Here is a 16,238-nt window from a genome sequence, read left to right on the forward strand (position 1 = left end):
TACAGCAAGTATTTGAATCGAGAGTGTTGAGATTTCAATAGAAATATCCATTATCCATTTGATTTCCTGTGAATTTTCGAAAATTTTTGGAACTAATTTGATTTGAACTAGTCTTATTTTTACTCTCTAAGTCCCAAGTTTGTGACACTTAAAAATATACATGCTACAAACAAAATTTTGGTTTAAGTGTTCATTGAACCACCTAATTAGTCCATTTCCAATTGTCCGTCTGTCCGCCTGTCTGTCCGTCTGTCTGTGATAAATTGTCACTGTCGTATCAGTCATAAATTTAATTATCTACACAAAAGACTATTACCATTTTTGATCTAAACGGTTGTGGAGCTATAGCCTAAAACGGTTTTCCTAAAAATGAAGGCACTTCCCCTGCCAACTCTTGTAAGGATTTTGTGCATTAGTACGTGATACTGAACCTATTTAAATAAAAAAAATAACTCACGTAATTTAATACAGAGAACAATTCTCTGTAGTCTGAAGTAATTAAATTTTTGAAGTAATATTTAATTTTATTGATCATGTTATAATCAATAATATTCGACGACATAGGTAGGTATGTGATAGAATTATATGATATTGTGTTATAATTTGAAAAGAAATTTGATTCTTTAAAAATATTTTTTAATTATAAATAAAATATTTTAAATATAAATTAATTACACTTTAAATTTAATAACGACAAAAAAAAAAAAAAATTATTCTGATCTTATTTAATAAAGTTAAAAAAATTCCACTTTCGATTTCATTAGAAACACATTCACAGCGCGCAGCGCACCGTTATAAACATAGATGTATATACAGAATGATCGATTTACATCTAGGCATATAAATATCATGAGTATGACAGAATACATGCCTTAAGCAATGCATCTAAGTGAGAGGTATTATATACATGTGTTGAAGCTTCGAAATGCGTTGAGATAGTTGTAAGACGCTTGGAGATTGGGAGTTTCTTAGTTAAAGAGATGAACTACAACAGATAAGCCACGATACAAGTCACTTTTGCAATTTCATATAACACCTATAATACCTCTTACTTAGATACATTGCTTAACGCATGTACTCTGTCATACTCGTGATATTTATATGCCTAGATGTAAATCGAACATTCTGTATATTTATTAATACAGTAAAAGATGTTACAAAAATTGGCTAAAAAAAGGAAATTAAAGAAACCGCTTGAATTTGACTAAAACATCATGGAGTGTGGTGCTTCATAGGTGTCAAATATCATTAGTAACGCATGAGTTAGTGGCGTAAATGTTTCTATTTTTTTTTTTTTGCTAGGTGAGATTCGCTATCTAATGTTTTTATTAACATCTATGATAAATAATTAATTAAGTAAATAATTTTAATATGAAAAATATCGATTAATTGGTAATAAGCAAAGTGATGTAATCTATTTTTTAATATAAGAAACATTTTAATTGAATTCAAAATCTTTCACTTTGATTGAAATAAATTGAATAATTAGATACTTTATAATTTTATAAACGGAATTCTTAAGGTTTTCGCTCAATAATTTAAACCCGTCAGTACTAGCGCTATAAGAGCATTTTGCTCAAACTCGATCATTTAAGGATGTACGAGCACCAGGGTGTCTTAAATGATCGAGTTTGAGCAAAAAATGCTCATAGCGCATTCATTATTTATAGGAATATCGATTTTAAATTTTGGCACAGTCATACAGCGTGTCACATTATTTAAGATACTTAATCGAAATCGGAATTTTAAACTCGAGTAAAGACTAAAATAATGTGAAAATTATAAATATCAATTTTGTTATGAAAATGGGTATTCGCCATGGGAACTTTTTCTAATAGTTTTTTTCGACATCTTTAACCATCTCAATTTGTAGTTGGCTGAGCAACAAATGGACCGCAACAAATGTAAATGCACATCACACGTGCAGTTCAAGACAATTACTCAGCAAAACCATATTTTCCAAAAACTAAAAAAAAAATTTGTTAAACTATTTTATTTACAAAAAATAAATCAATAATTTAAAGTTCATTAAACGTTATTGAAGTTTTTTATACGATCATTGATCTTGATTGAGGTGTGGAATCAAATCAATATTAGTTATTTCTTGTTTTTATTTCTTATTTTTTTTATTCATGGCCACCACGTGAAAGTGAATATCACAAGCTAATAAATGTATAGATTCATATAAATATTACGGGAACTACGAAATTTCCATGAAAGTGAAATTATGCAGTATAGAGTACAATATATAAAAAATAATGAAGCTATGCTGTATCTTTGGTATAAATCAATTCAAAATAAAGGAAACCAATGTGAAGTAATCTTTAGTATAGTGTTTTAAGGCGCCCTATAAGCTCAGTTCGTTAAGGCGTAGCCAATTCCACCCGAGGTATGCTTAGGGTAGCGGGTTCGAGTCGCCGTCGCAACAAAATTAATTTAATTAATAGTTTTGAAGGGCTGGTGTAGTGCATGGTATATGCATGAAGATGGTGCACTCAGCCTCTCAAATTGAGGAGCTGATAAATGAAATTATCAGCGGAAAGGTGGTAAAACACATATATGGTATCACAATCGGCTCTATAGCCTAAGTGTGTCCTTTATGGACGGACAATGTAACCTACCCTAACACTTTTAAGTGTTTTAAAATTTTCCATATTTCATTTTTATTTGCTTGTAACTGTAGAGAAGCTCCTGAAATAATCGTGATGCATCGATAGACCCAGCCAACGATTTTGTTCCTTTGTAGCGATCTTTAGAATGTTTACGATTATACTCAGACTATATCTGCCTTGTAGCAACGCAAAAGTGATTCTTCCCTCCATCAAAGATTGTCCTTTCTTAAGATCAGAACCAGTTTGCTAACGGAACTCCCGAATACCTATTGGTCCTTGTATCCGACAGCCTTATGCCTTTTTTAACCCCCAAATTAAAAAAGGGGTGTTATAAGTTTGACCGCTATGTGTGTGTCTGTGTGTTTGTTTGTCTGTGGCATCGTAGCGCTTAAACGGATGAACCAATTTTAATATTTTTGGCTTCTTTTGAAAGGTATTTTAACGGAGAGTGTTCTTAGTGAGAGTTTAGGATTTCGTACCCGAAAAAAACTAAAAAAATTGGGTATGATCTTCATAATCGATTCAGTTTGAAAAAGGCATGACATACAATTTTAACATATAAATAATTACTATTAAAATGAATGGTGAAATAAAAATAGCTCCATTCATTTCGGAATGAAGTGTACTCAGACTATGTCTGTCTTATGGTACTGCAAGTTTGATTCCTCCCTCCATCAAAGCATGTCATTTCTTAAGATCAGAACTAGTTTGCAGTTCGCTGAACGGAACTCCTGAATACCTATTGGTGCTTGTATCCGTTAGCCTTGTGCCTTTTCTATGAGACTCGTCGGCTTCACATTTCCCTGGAATGTCCCTGTGCCCCGTTCATAGTTAGGATGGGCTCTTTTGGTCAGCAGTGTACATGCATTTTTGTAAACAAAGGTTATACTAATGAAGCACTGAAAATAAAGAACAACATATTGTTAACTTACCAAACAAGTTTTTGATAGAAATAACATTTATTCTATTTCAACATTGATAAAAGTAAAGATAATTTCAATAATATGCATTTTATGGAAATTATTTATAATTATTCTAGCTTAATACCCACCAGCTTCACTGGGCTCAAAAGTAAAAACCATCGCTTTATAGCCTCCACATCTCTTGTTCTCATTTATCCGCTTTCTAGAACACTTGAAAGGATTGTTTTACGCAGATAAAAGATATGCATAGTTTTCAATTTTTTAATTTATAAAATAGTCATAATTCATTGAGTATATTAGTAAAGGTGGCTGTGAATTGTTTGACATATACTATTTTAAATTCTTACAGAAACCTTTAATTTATGGTTCAAAAAAGGATATATATGTAAAAGCTTTTAAAAGTTTTTGATATTTTAAATTTCAAGGACGCATGTATCTTAAACAAAACTTAGCCTATAAACAGATAATGGTGAATGAGCTTGCAGGTTAATCATAAAAAAATATAACCAATTTCTTGTGGCCAAAATGGTAAACAAATGTTTTTAATTAAACTCAAATACAATATTGTACAAAATTAAAATTATAAAATAATTAATTTTTTATTAAAAATATTAACAATTTCAATACTTCCAAAAATCTATCCAATTTAGATTATATTCAATATATGGAAGAAATATTCCGCCATCTTATGTTGTTCGGTGAAAAAAATCTTATCATTCACACCAACAATTAACATTCCAAAAGCTTCCACAATGTCCTCCTCTGTGACCACGTCTTTTACACTCACCGTTGCAATCAGAGACGTAGTTATTACCGCCCCATACACAGCTACCGATAAGAACATCCGCTTGGACACCATTTTGCGGAGACGAAACAATCACCAAAAATGAAAGGCAGACCAACAACAACATTGAACGATAGTTTTTCACCATTTTTAAGCAATTTTTTTTATCGTTAGGCTTCGGTTATTCTTGTATTAATAACTATACTGTTGCTTTAGTTTATAGAAACATCAAATGACAATTTTCGATGTCGTTGATTCTCTATTTATATTTTTGAAAACAATTGATTTATTTAGCAAAAACAATGCGTCATGACAGGACTTTACTAATAAATAAAGCATAACATTGGAAAATAAAAAAATCTGATGTCAGCCCAACGAAACTTCCATGTACACTTGGTAAATTAATCAAAATAAATTCAGAGTTATTCCAAAAAAACTTTTCTATTTTGAAAATCGCAAATTTTCGATATTGCTACGTACAAAAAAGTTTAAACTGGAAGGTACATAACTACCCTAAAGCCAAAAACTCCTTCTTTTTAAGGGCAAAGAAATGTATTAGAAAATACACTACTCCAATACACTCTAAAGCACTAAGTTGGGCGAGGCACAAAAATGTGGAAATGATACTTGCGGTCTCTCGAATGTCCTCGCTACGTCTTGGCCGACTCTGATATCCGAATCAAACCTTACCAATGTGATGTCTGTGTGTGTGTAGGTACGTATGTGCGTATGTTCGTTCGGGTTCTTTCGACTCGAATTATCTCGCGAACCAATTATGACATTAACACGTGATTGGGCTTATTCGACGCGTAATCGTGTATTTAAGAACTGGAAGAGTTTTCAGCAGAATTAGTTATACCGTTTTTTAATGGTAATACAAAAACTGGAAAAAACTAAATAAACAGAATCTGAAAAGTGGATAAAACACATCATTTATCTATGGAAATAATGATCGTTCCAGCATCAGCTGCAGTACATGTTCGAAGAATAATCTATGAAGGCTAACAAGACCTGTTTTTAATGTTTTTTCTCCCTCTGGGAAATTAGTCGTGTGGACTACAGGAGTCGCAGTCACACGACTTCAGTACCACACCGACTATGTACAGCCAATTTATTTTTCGATTGGATTTAGGAATGATAAAAATGGATATTTCCGTTGGATATTTTTCATGATTAAAGAAAAAAATTTTCTTAATTTACAGTACAAGGGAGTAAAAAGACCAATAACAAAACAATATAAACAAAATAACACTTGTGCTAATTTTACCATTTTTTGTATTTATACAATTGATTTGAAAAACGCAAATTATTACTATTACTATAAAGTAAATAAGTTAGATTCTTCATGGCCGTAACGAGGCTAGCTAAATTGAATGCAAGGTAAATGAATATAATGAGAAAGAATAATAATGGCGTACAAAAATATTGGCCGGTTTGGTGGCCCGATAATATCCGCGGTCGCTAATGACCTAGACGTTAAAAGCGACCTAAAGTAAAATGAATTAATTAATTAAATAATATGCATTCATTTCTGTTTGCAGCTAGGCAATTATTATTACACTTAAGATATTTATAAAGCATAAACATCACCCTATAAGGTAAAAGTTTTCGAAATAATTTTAAAAAAACTTAACTAACCATGCTGAATATACATTGACAAGTAAAAGTTATTCATTAGTTTAAGTTTTTGCGATATTTGACATTTTCCGAATTTAGTGTTTCTATTTTAATGTGGTCGGATTATTGCTTGACTGAACTAATCTTAATATTTATTAATTATTTTTGTATTCAGTTCGTGAAAATCAATTTAAAAAAATCTATTTGACATGAAGAATCCTTTTTTAAAGTCAAAATTTGTAGACCTGTGATATTTAAAGAATTAGCAATAATTTGTAAAGTATAACATTATTTCTTTAACTTTTTGTAATTAGGCAATTGTTAATACATAAAAGAAATATAAGAAGTATTTTCATTACAGTAAGACAGTTAGGCAAATGTTATGACATATAAGGTGATACTAAAGCCTAAACCATTAAGAGAACATTATAAAAATTACCTATTCATTCTAAAACGGTAATAATTATAACAATTCAACACATATTAAACAGGAAGTAGACCGCTTTTTCAGTGATCCCAATTTAGAGACCACCTGATTACTTACCATTTATCAATAATCAGGGTGAAAACGGAAACCAAAGGTAATGCTTGTTTACAAAGCAAAGTTGCATTTATCGAATGTATGATCAATAGAAACGCAATCACAATGTCGTTACAGGTTCTTAAAAATTACTAATTTCTTTATTTCATAGTGGCGGGACCAGAAGTTGGCAAAAAAGTAAGCAACCCAATTGATTTGAATAATTTCTATTAAAAATCTTTAAAATTTCTTACAAAAATTTTCTGGTAAAAATTCATTTGACCATAAACATAATGAGATGGGATTTAAATTTTTATTTAGAAGGAGGTTAGATTATAATGCTAAAACATGTCATATTATTATTAATCAGAGCTTAATTTATTGAAGTCACATCGTACATGGATTAACCTAAAGCATTGTTAAATATGTATTATCAATTTCAATTTATTAAATGAAGAATATTTCCAAAATCAGTCAATTCGAATGGTGTTATCAAATATATTGAATACATATTACCACCATCTTGTGTCCAGGTTAACAATAAATATCTTAGTCTTGGTCACACCAACAATTGACCCACCACCAGCTACCACAATGTCCTGATTTGTATCCAAGACCTTTACACTTTCGATCACAATTGTAGACGTAGTCCTTTGCGGTTGCTGGTGAGCAGCTGCCCACATAGATGTCCGCTTGAACACCATTTTGTGGAGATGAAACAATCACCAAAAATGATAAGCAGACCAACAACAACATTGAACGAGAGCTTTTCACCATTCTTACGACAAATTTTTCTGTCGTTGAGCGATAATAAGTAGATAGTTTTGATGCGTTAGTTATGAGACACAAACTTGAATTGTTTTCATTATATCTGACTCTTCGGCTTTTTATATCTTTGAAGTTGATTAGCAAACAAAAAAATTTTCGCGTAGGTACAGCGTAATCTAAGAAAATTCCCTCTTGCAGCACCGACGTATATTTAATAAAACATTTCAATTTTACAAAAATTTTTAAATACGGTTTTATCTGATTATCAAAAAATTTTCTAAAACCAAGAACGTTATCATTTAAATCGCTATCACTTTTATTGCGTCCAGAATTATATTCAAAATGCGATCATTACAGTACAAATACCAATAGGTTTTTTCTTGAAGAAAAAAATTGAAAAACACGCTATTAAAAATTTAAAAAATTTTGTACTTCAGCCTTAAATTTTCACATCAATTATATTAAGAATGTTAAAAATTCGAAAATATGTTAAAAATATTTCATAATTGATGAGCAATGGTTTATTTTTAGATACAGTTGCGTATTCGGAAATTTTTTAGGAAGTAATTGTACGAAATTATTAGAAAATTATTCTAGGTATACAAAGTTTTTGACTTTAATAAATCATTAACTTGTTAAGTTAGCGAGATATGTACCTACTCATAAAATTCAAATTATGTTTCCCCGTTTTCACTTGCGCCCGTGGTGGTTTAGCGAGGCGAAAGTTGACACTTTCCGCCCGAAGGGTAGAAAAAATAGATTTTATTTAATAACTAACTCTTCTTTAATTATTTTTACTAACTCTTCACCATTTGCAATTTTTTCAATTCTAATACAGAAAATGGTTAGTAAAAATAACAAAGTCTATAGATGAATTGAATATCTGAACGGATCCGATTTCAATAGAATTATAGAAAATTATTTATTTATTTTACTTCTCAAAATTTATTTTTTTCATAATATTCCGATTCTCTTTAATAACCTTTCATTTCCCGTTGGTATTGCATTTCGATCCTCAACACATCCTCGGCACATCGGCACATCCTCAACACTTATTGGCCCAACACGATTTCCAATCACATCCTCAACATTTATTGGCCCAACACGATTTCCAATGAAAACCTGCTGGACACCTATCACCAAACTCCAGTAGGACACATCATCAAGCAACGCAAATATGGTTAGATTGGTCACACACTCAGGCGAAACAACAGCATTGCCAAAGAAGCACTTGAGTGGAACTCCCAAGGAAAAAGAAGGGTGGGCCGACCTCGTCATACCTGACGAAGAACCCTGGAGCAAGAAATTACTGAGGAAGGCAAATCCTGGGGAGAAGTCAAGTCCATGGCACAGAATCGAGTTCGTTGGCGAGCATTTGTTGAGGCTCTACGTCCCCCTCGGGATCATAGGACATAAATATAAAAATATATTTTGGATTTCGATACAATGTCTTTGAATCAAGATATTTTATTTATTTATGAAGCTATTTTTTTAATAAAACTGCAAGCATTTTTATTGCAAGACCATAATTAGTACAAATAGGTAGTAGCTTTAATTATTAGTAGACATGTATCTATTTGTATGGAGAGAATGGAATGCTAAAACTATCACGGAAATATCTATTAAAAATGATTAAAATTTTTTACAAAAATTTTCTGGTAAAAATTCATTTGACCATAAATAAATGAATTGGAAGGAAGTTAGATCTATAATGATAAAACATGTCATATTATTATTAATCAGAGCTTAATTTATTGAAGTCACATCGTACATGGATTAACCTAAAGCATACTTAAATATGTATTATCAATTTCAATTTATTAAATGAAGAATATTTCCAAAATCAGTCAATTCGAATGGTGTTATCAAATATATTGAATACATATTACCGCCATCTTGTATCCAGGTTAACAATAAATATCTTAGTCTTGGTCACACCAACAATTGACCCACCAAAAGCTGCCACAATGTCCTGATTTATAACCAAGACCTTTACACTTTCGATCACAATTGTAGACGTAGTCAGATGCGGTTGCTGGTGAGCAGCTGCCTACATAAATGTCCGCTTGTACACCATTTTGTGGAGATGAAACAATCACCAAAAATGATAAGCAGACCAACAACAACATTGAACGAGAGCTTTTCACCATTCTTACGACAAATTTTTCTGTCGTTGAGCGATAATAAGTAGATAGTTTTGATGCGTTAGTTATGAGACACAAACTTGAATTGTTTTCATTATATCTGACTCTTCGGCTTTTTATATCGTTGAAGTTAATTAGCAAACAAAAAAATTTTCGCGTAGGTACAGCGTAATCTAAGAAAATTCCCTCTTGCAGCACCGACGTATATTTAATAAAACATTTCAATTTTACAAAAATTTTTAAAGACGGTTTTATCTGATTATCAAAAAACTTTCTAAAACCAAGAACGTTATCATTTAAATCGCTATCACTTTTATTGCGTCCAGAATTATATTCAAAATGCGATCATTACAGTACAAATACCAATAGGTTTTTTCTTGAAGAAAAAAATTGAAAAACATGCCATTAAAAATTTAAAAAATTTATACTTCGGCCTTAATTTTTCGGATCAATTATATTAAGAATTTAAAAATTCGAAAATATGTTAAAAATATTTCATAATTGACGAGCAATGGTTTATTTTTAGATACAAAGTTGCGTATTCGGAAATTTTCTAAGAAGTAAGTGTACGAAATTTTTAGAAATTTATAGTATACAAAGTTTTTGACTTTAATAAATCATTAACTTGTTAAGTTAGCGAGATATGTACCTACTCTTAAAATTTAAATTCTGTTTCCCCGTTTTCACTTGCTCCCGTGGTGGTTTAGCGGGGCGAAAGTTGACACTTTTCGTCTCAACATTTATTGGCCCAACACGATTTTCAATGAAAACCTGCAGAACACCTGTCACAAACTCCAGTAGGACACACCATCAAGCAACGCAAATATGGTTGGATTGGTCACACACTCAGGCGAAACAACAGCATTGCCAAAGAAGCACTTGAGTGGAACCCCCAAGGAAAAAGAAAGGTGGGCCGACCTCGTCATACCTGGCGAAGAACTCGGGAGCAAGAAATTACCGAGGAAGGCAAATCCTGGGGAGAAGTCAAGTCCATGGCACAGAATCGAGTTCGTTGGCGAGCATTTGTTGAGGCCCTATGTCTCCCTCGGGATCATAGGACATAAATATATAAATATATATTGCATTTCGATACAATGTCTTTGAATGCATTTTTATTGCAAGATCAAAATTTGTACAAATAGGTAGTAGCTTTAATTATCAGTAAACATGTATCTATTTGTATGTAGAGAATGGAATGCTAAAACTGTCACGGAAAGCGCCGCAAATTCTTAGAAGGTGAATCAAATTTTTCGACTTTAAAAAATCATTAATTTATAAAGTGAAAACTCTCGGATTTTTCTAGGCCATAGAAAGTTTTATAGGTTGGGCATTTTTTTTTACCACTCTTCCCTATAAAAAAGCAAGGGTGGGACCATTTACCGCCCTTGCGTCTCCCTAGTTACGTCAATGATCATAAATACCCATGTAGTTGTTATTATTGGCTAAATAATGATACCGATCAATTAACATAATCAGGAAAGGAATAATGTCGAAGGTGAAATTTTTTTTGATAAGAAAACATTTGCGCACTAATTTCATTAAATTACTAAATTATTAAATTTCCATACTTGCCATGTACATAATTATGTTAAATAGAAATCGATGGGAATGTTAATGGTCGTATAATAATTGTAGACCATTTAGAACAAGTAGAAGGGAAACGATTCAAGGAATCACTCCTATAATATGTAGGAGTGTACTTAATTAAACCATTTTGTAAAAAAAACAATTACATGTATGGAACGTGAAGGTGGATACGTTGAGGCAAAAACGAACTGTTTTTACTTACGTCAAGTTATAAATGTTTCAAATTAGCAAATAAACATTTTAAGTATGATGACTGGTTCATTTTGGATACCAGATAACGTGTTTTATAAGTAGGATTTTCAAAATTTAATTTACATTCCTTTCATGCATTACATCAATATAATACTCCAGCGTGATCCGATTCGAGGACACTGCCAGGCGGGGAGTTTGACTGGGGCGGTACATCTGTCAAAGAATCATAACGCAGCATAAAAGCTGGCTTGATCCCGATGCTCAGTATACATGGGGACTGCGAAAGCACGGTCTATCGATCCTTTTGGCTTGAAGAGTTTTCAGCAAGAGGTGTCAGAAAAGTTACCACAGGGATAACTGGCTTGTGGCGGCCAAGCGTTCATAGCAACGTCGATTTTTGATCCTTCAATGTCGGCTCTTCCTATCATTTCGAAGCAAAATTCGCCAAGTGTCAGATTGTTCACCTGCCAATAGGGAACGTGAGCTGGGTTTAGACCGTCGTGAGACAGGTTAGTTTTACCCTACTGATGACTCGTCGTTGCGATAGTAATCCTGGTCAGTACGAGAGGAATCGCAGGTTCGGACATTTGGTTGACGCGATTGGTCGAGCGGCCAATGGTGCGAAGCTACCATCCGTGGGATTATGCCTGAACGCCTCTAAGGCCGTATCCTGTCTAGTCAAAGTTGGCAACGATAAACCTAGGAGTCCAGTATCAGTCGAAAGGCTCAAATCAATGTGATTTTATTAGGTTATAAACTTATTATCGCACGAGCCCTTTATTTGCCGTATATGATTATAGAATGACGGCCAGATAGCATGTAGACAACAATTCATTCCTATAAACAGTTTTTTACCAAATTATTGAAATACACTCCTGCATATTTCGGGAGTGATTTCTTAGACCATTTCCCCTTATTCTCTGTTCAAAATGGTCAACATTTCTAAGCAATCATTAACATTCCTATCGAACTTTTTCAATTTGTGGACATCCTGCAAATTCGATGTCGAAAGTGATTAGCTGAATGTTAACAGTTTTGAAAGCAGAGCTTTTTATAAAGAATAAATTTTTTTTGTAAACCTTATAATAAAAAAGTTTTCCATGTATAAGCAATTTAGCTAAACACCCTGTATATTTTCTATATACACGGTGTAAACTATTACAGTCGCATTTTCTCATTACCAATTTGTTCAAAAAACTTAATGGATTGAAGGGTAGTTAATGATAAAGCAGTTCGTTTAATTAATAATCAAAGCTGTATTTATTGAAATCACATCGAACAAAATTAAAATAAAGCATACTTAATAGTCATTAAAAATGTTTCCAAAAAGATGAATATTTCCAAAATCAGCCCATTCGGGTGGTTTTCAATATAGTGAATTTATATGGCCGCCATCTTGTGTCCAGTGAAAAATTAATATGTTATTGTTGTTCGCACCAACAATTGACATTAAAAGCGCTGCCACAATGCCCACCTGAGTAACCACGTCTTATACACTCAGCATTACAATTCGAAGTGTAGTCAACAGCGCCCCATACACAGCTGCCGATTTGAACATCCGCTTGGACACCATTTTGTGGCGATGAAACAATCACCAAAAATGATAAGTAGACCAATAACAACATTGAACGAGAGCTTTTCACCATTTTTAAGCAAATTTAACAAGTAGATAGTATTGATACTTCAATTATCAGAGACAAACTTGAATTGTTTTCGAAACCATTCTCGGGGTTTTTATATCTTTGGAGTTGATTAACAAAAAAATTTCTCTTCCAGGGACTGAATAATCTAAGAGAATTCTCTCTTACAGCTTATATTTGAAAAACATAACATTAAAAACAAATTTTTATATCTAGCCATTCGAAAAACGTTATCATTTAATCGGAATCACATTAGGTTCCGATGGGACCACAATTTTGAGTGCCTAAAGCGTCTAAAATTATTTTCAAAATTCATCAGCACTGGTACAAATATCAATAGCTTTTTTCCTGAAGAAACAAATTAGGAAAAACACGGCAGTAAAAATTTTAAAATTTTAAAAATTTATGGCTAATGTTTTTCGCATCCTGTGTATAAAAAATTTGTTAATAATCACACGTTATGAGAGAAATGTGCATTTAATAATGGATACGAAGTGTCGTATTTAGGGATTTTCTAAGGGAGGAGAGGTTTCTAAAAAATAATTATTGACTATTTATCAAAAACTTAAACTTTATAATACTGTGAATAAGCCGAAAAAGTGTCGGTAGTGAAAAAGTTGGAAAACAGCACCGATTTTAATGAAACTTTCTGTAACATGTTTGTAGGACCCCAAGGAACATTTCGCCAACTTAACCTAGTCTTGAGAAGGTATAAGGACCCAGCGGGTAGCAGATGTAGTAAATTTTTTTGAAATGCTTATTTTAACTTAAAATTATTATCTGGTAGGTATTTTCGATAGCTGAATACGAATCCGATGTCAGATTACACGAATTCTGCCATGTATTCCAAAAACCGTACCATTTCTGGCATAGAATTTCACTTTTTTGACAAAAAAACGGCACGAAAAAACACACACACATACAAAATATTGAATATTGACGTTGGAAATATTAACGTTTACATGACCCAGCAAGTTTATTAGATACTGCCAATAATGGCACGATTTACGGAAGACATGGCAGAATTTGTGTAATCCGACATCGGATTTCTAATCAGTCACCAAAAATTGCTACTAGATGGCGATTTTCAGCCAAAATATGAATTTCAAAAAAATTTTCGCTGCATATTCACTCCGCTGAGACCCTATGCTCCCCCATAACTAGGTTAAGTTGGCTGAATGATGTAAAATCGTTACAAAAATTTTATTAAAATCGGAGCTGTTTGACTTTGCTCCCTGGCTTATTATTTTTTCAAACTCCCGATTTTTCTAAGGTGGGTATTTTCCACCCTTACCTCGCTCTAATTACGTCAATGTTCTGAACATTATGTTCATAAATAAATTTGGATTATTATTGGTAAAATAATTGTATGTATTAAAATAATAAAGAATGGAATATTGTCGGGTTTTTTTTAGGAAAAAACCCAAATTTTCGCACTATTTTCATTCATAAAATATGTAATTAGATTTTTATATTTTCATACCTTGCATATAATTACATTCCCTGTCCTACCGTAAATGATAATTAATTCAAATAGGAAAAACAACGCAAGGTTTATCGGTATGCCAAGTATGCCCGGTCTTATAGCGGGCATACTAAGAGCGGCTAAATTCTAGAAATATTGAATATAATCGAAGAAGTTTTGTTCTGATTAGGCCAATAACAGACAAATTATTGGCCCAATTTTTGAAGGCAAGAGCTAAAAACTTAGTCACCCAATCAATCCCTCAGAAATTGATGACATATAACAAAAGCATGACATTGTTCGTTTCATCAAGACACGAAGATTACAGTGGTTTGGACACATTCAACGCATGGTCGACTCCCGGATGCCTAAAAAAGTGTTAAATGCTAAAGTCAGATGGACGGACAATGTCACGGATTATCTCCAAATCATGAATGTCGTAGGATGGGGTTCCAAGTCAAAAGATAAGACGCAATGGAGGTCGATTGTTGAGGGTGCCAAGGCCCACACATGGCTGTAGCGCTGTTTGATCGATCGATCAATCAACCCCTCTATAGTCAACAAACTCAAGCCAACCAACTCGTTATTACAAAAATACTTCGAACCTATAAGATTTTCTGTCTATTTTTCCGATTATATTGTTTTTAAAAACTAAGCCATCTTGTATTGACCATTTTAACTGCATAGCGCCTTTAAAAACGCCCATGAAAACTATGTAGTGTCGGCTCAACGAAAAGGTTCCTGGTTATCCTCTTCTGATATTTTTCAAAATAAAATTCTAAACAGTTCTCGAATTTGAACCTATATCAAAATTTATCCCCAAAACAAATAATGGTGATGGAGCTTGAATTAATAATGAAAAATACTAAGTTCTTGTGACAAAAAATGGTAAATTTTATTTATTAAATTCACATCGTACAAAGTTAAAATAAAAAATAATTAATTTTTCAATAAAAACATTAACAGTTTCATTACCTCCAAAAATTTACCCAAAGTAGATGATATGCAACATATTGAAGATATATTCCGCCATCTTAAGTTGTTCGGTGAAAAATATCTCATCCTTCACACCAACAATTGACATTCCAGAAGCTTCCACAATGTCCTCCTCGGTGACCACGTCGTTTACACTCAGAATTGCAATCTGAAGTGTAATTAACAGCGCCCCATACACAGCTACCGATAAGAACATCCGCTTGGACACCATTTTGTGGCGATGAAACAATCACCAAAAATGATAAGCAGACCAACAACAACATTGAACGATAGTTTTTCACCATTTTTAAGCAAATTTCTTGTCGTTAGAGCGTTAATAAGAAGATAGTATTGATGCTTCAGTTATGAGACACAAACGTGAATTGTTTTCGATACTGTATATTTTTAGGATTATGAAGAGCAGATTTCTTGTATTGCTTTAGTTTAGAAACACAAATGACAATTTTTGGTATCAGAGATTTCTGTATTTATATGTTTGAAGACAAAGGATTTGGTTAGCAAAAACAATGCGTCATGTAGGACCTTGTTAATGAATAGTAAATAACATCCAAAATAAACAAGTGAGAACAAACAAGTGACTGAGTTAATTGTTGAAATACCATGTATAGACAGTTTTGATTACTCTGTCACATTACACATACATACATGTCACACATACATAACTGATAGACACATATAATACACACTGTACAAATTGCGCATAGTTTGCGTTCTCACGGGTAAACAGTTATGTTAACGAAAAAATATTTCAAACAAAAGTTGTTTATTTTTTTATAAGGAACATTTTTTACATTTAAAATTTTGTTCTATCTCTAACAGTTTACAAGATGGGTTGTACGGACCCAAGACCCAATTGACCTATCTTGCTCATTTACGAACTTGACCTCACTTTTAATCATAGCAGAAATCTGACAATCAATTCATTCGACGAATGATAAATCGATAATCATCGCGCAGGAACTGCATTAGCTAAGTTAATTTCTTTTTAAA

General features: G+C 32.6%; 4 protein-coding genes across 4 annotated transcripts; all 4 read right to left on the minus strand.

Moving 5' to 3' along the window:
* Positions 1-4,120: 4,120 nt before the first annotated feature.
* LOC123293647 (defensin-like) lies at positions 4,121-4,541 on the minus strand. The gene has a single exon (XM_044874528.1). It carries the CDS (start codon positions 4,465-4,467, stop codon positions 4,249-4,251), a length of 219 nt encoding a protein of 72 aa, XP_044730463.1. The 5' UTR covers positions 4,468-4,541; the 3' UTR covers positions 4,121-4,248.
* A 2,223-nt stretch (positions 4,542-6,764) lies between these two features.
* Positions 6,765-7,312, minus strand: LOC123293644 (defensin-like). Its single transcript, XM_044874525.1, has one exon. It carries the CDS (start codon positions 7,231-7,233, stop codon positions 7,006-7,008), a length of 228 nt encoding a protein of 75 aa, XP_044730460.1. The 5' UTR covers positions 7,234-7,312; the 3' UTR covers positions 6,765-7,005.
* Positions 7,313-12,481: 5,169 nt separating this feature from the next.
* LOC123293645 (defensin ARD1-like) lies at positions 12,482-12,837 on the minus strand. The gene has a single exon (XM_044874526.1). The coding sequence runs from the start codon at positions 12,791-12,793 to the stop codon at positions 12,569-12,571; it is 225 nt and encodes a 74-aa protein (XP_044730461.1). The 5' UTR covers positions 12,794-12,837; the 3' UTR covers positions 12,482-12,568.
* Positions 12,838-15,130: 2,293 nt separating this feature from the next.
* LOC123293646 (defensin) lies at positions 15,131-15,673 on the minus strand. The gene has a single exon (XM_044874527.1). The coding sequence runs from the start codon at positions 15,530-15,532 to the stop codon at positions 15,311-15,313; it is 222 nt and encodes a 73-aa protein (XP_044730462.1). The 5' UTR covers positions 15,533-15,673; the 3' UTR covers positions 15,131-15,310.
* Positions 15,674-16,238: the final 565 nt, after the last annotated feature.

This window comes from Chrysoperla carnea, chromosome 2 (genome assembly GCF_905475395.1).
Source record: "Chrysoperla carnea chromosome 2, inChrCarn1.1, whole genome shotgun sequence".
Classification (NCBI taxonomy): Eukaryota; Metazoa; Arthropoda; class Insecta; order Neuroptera; family Chrysopidae; genus Chrysoperla; species Chrysoperla carnea.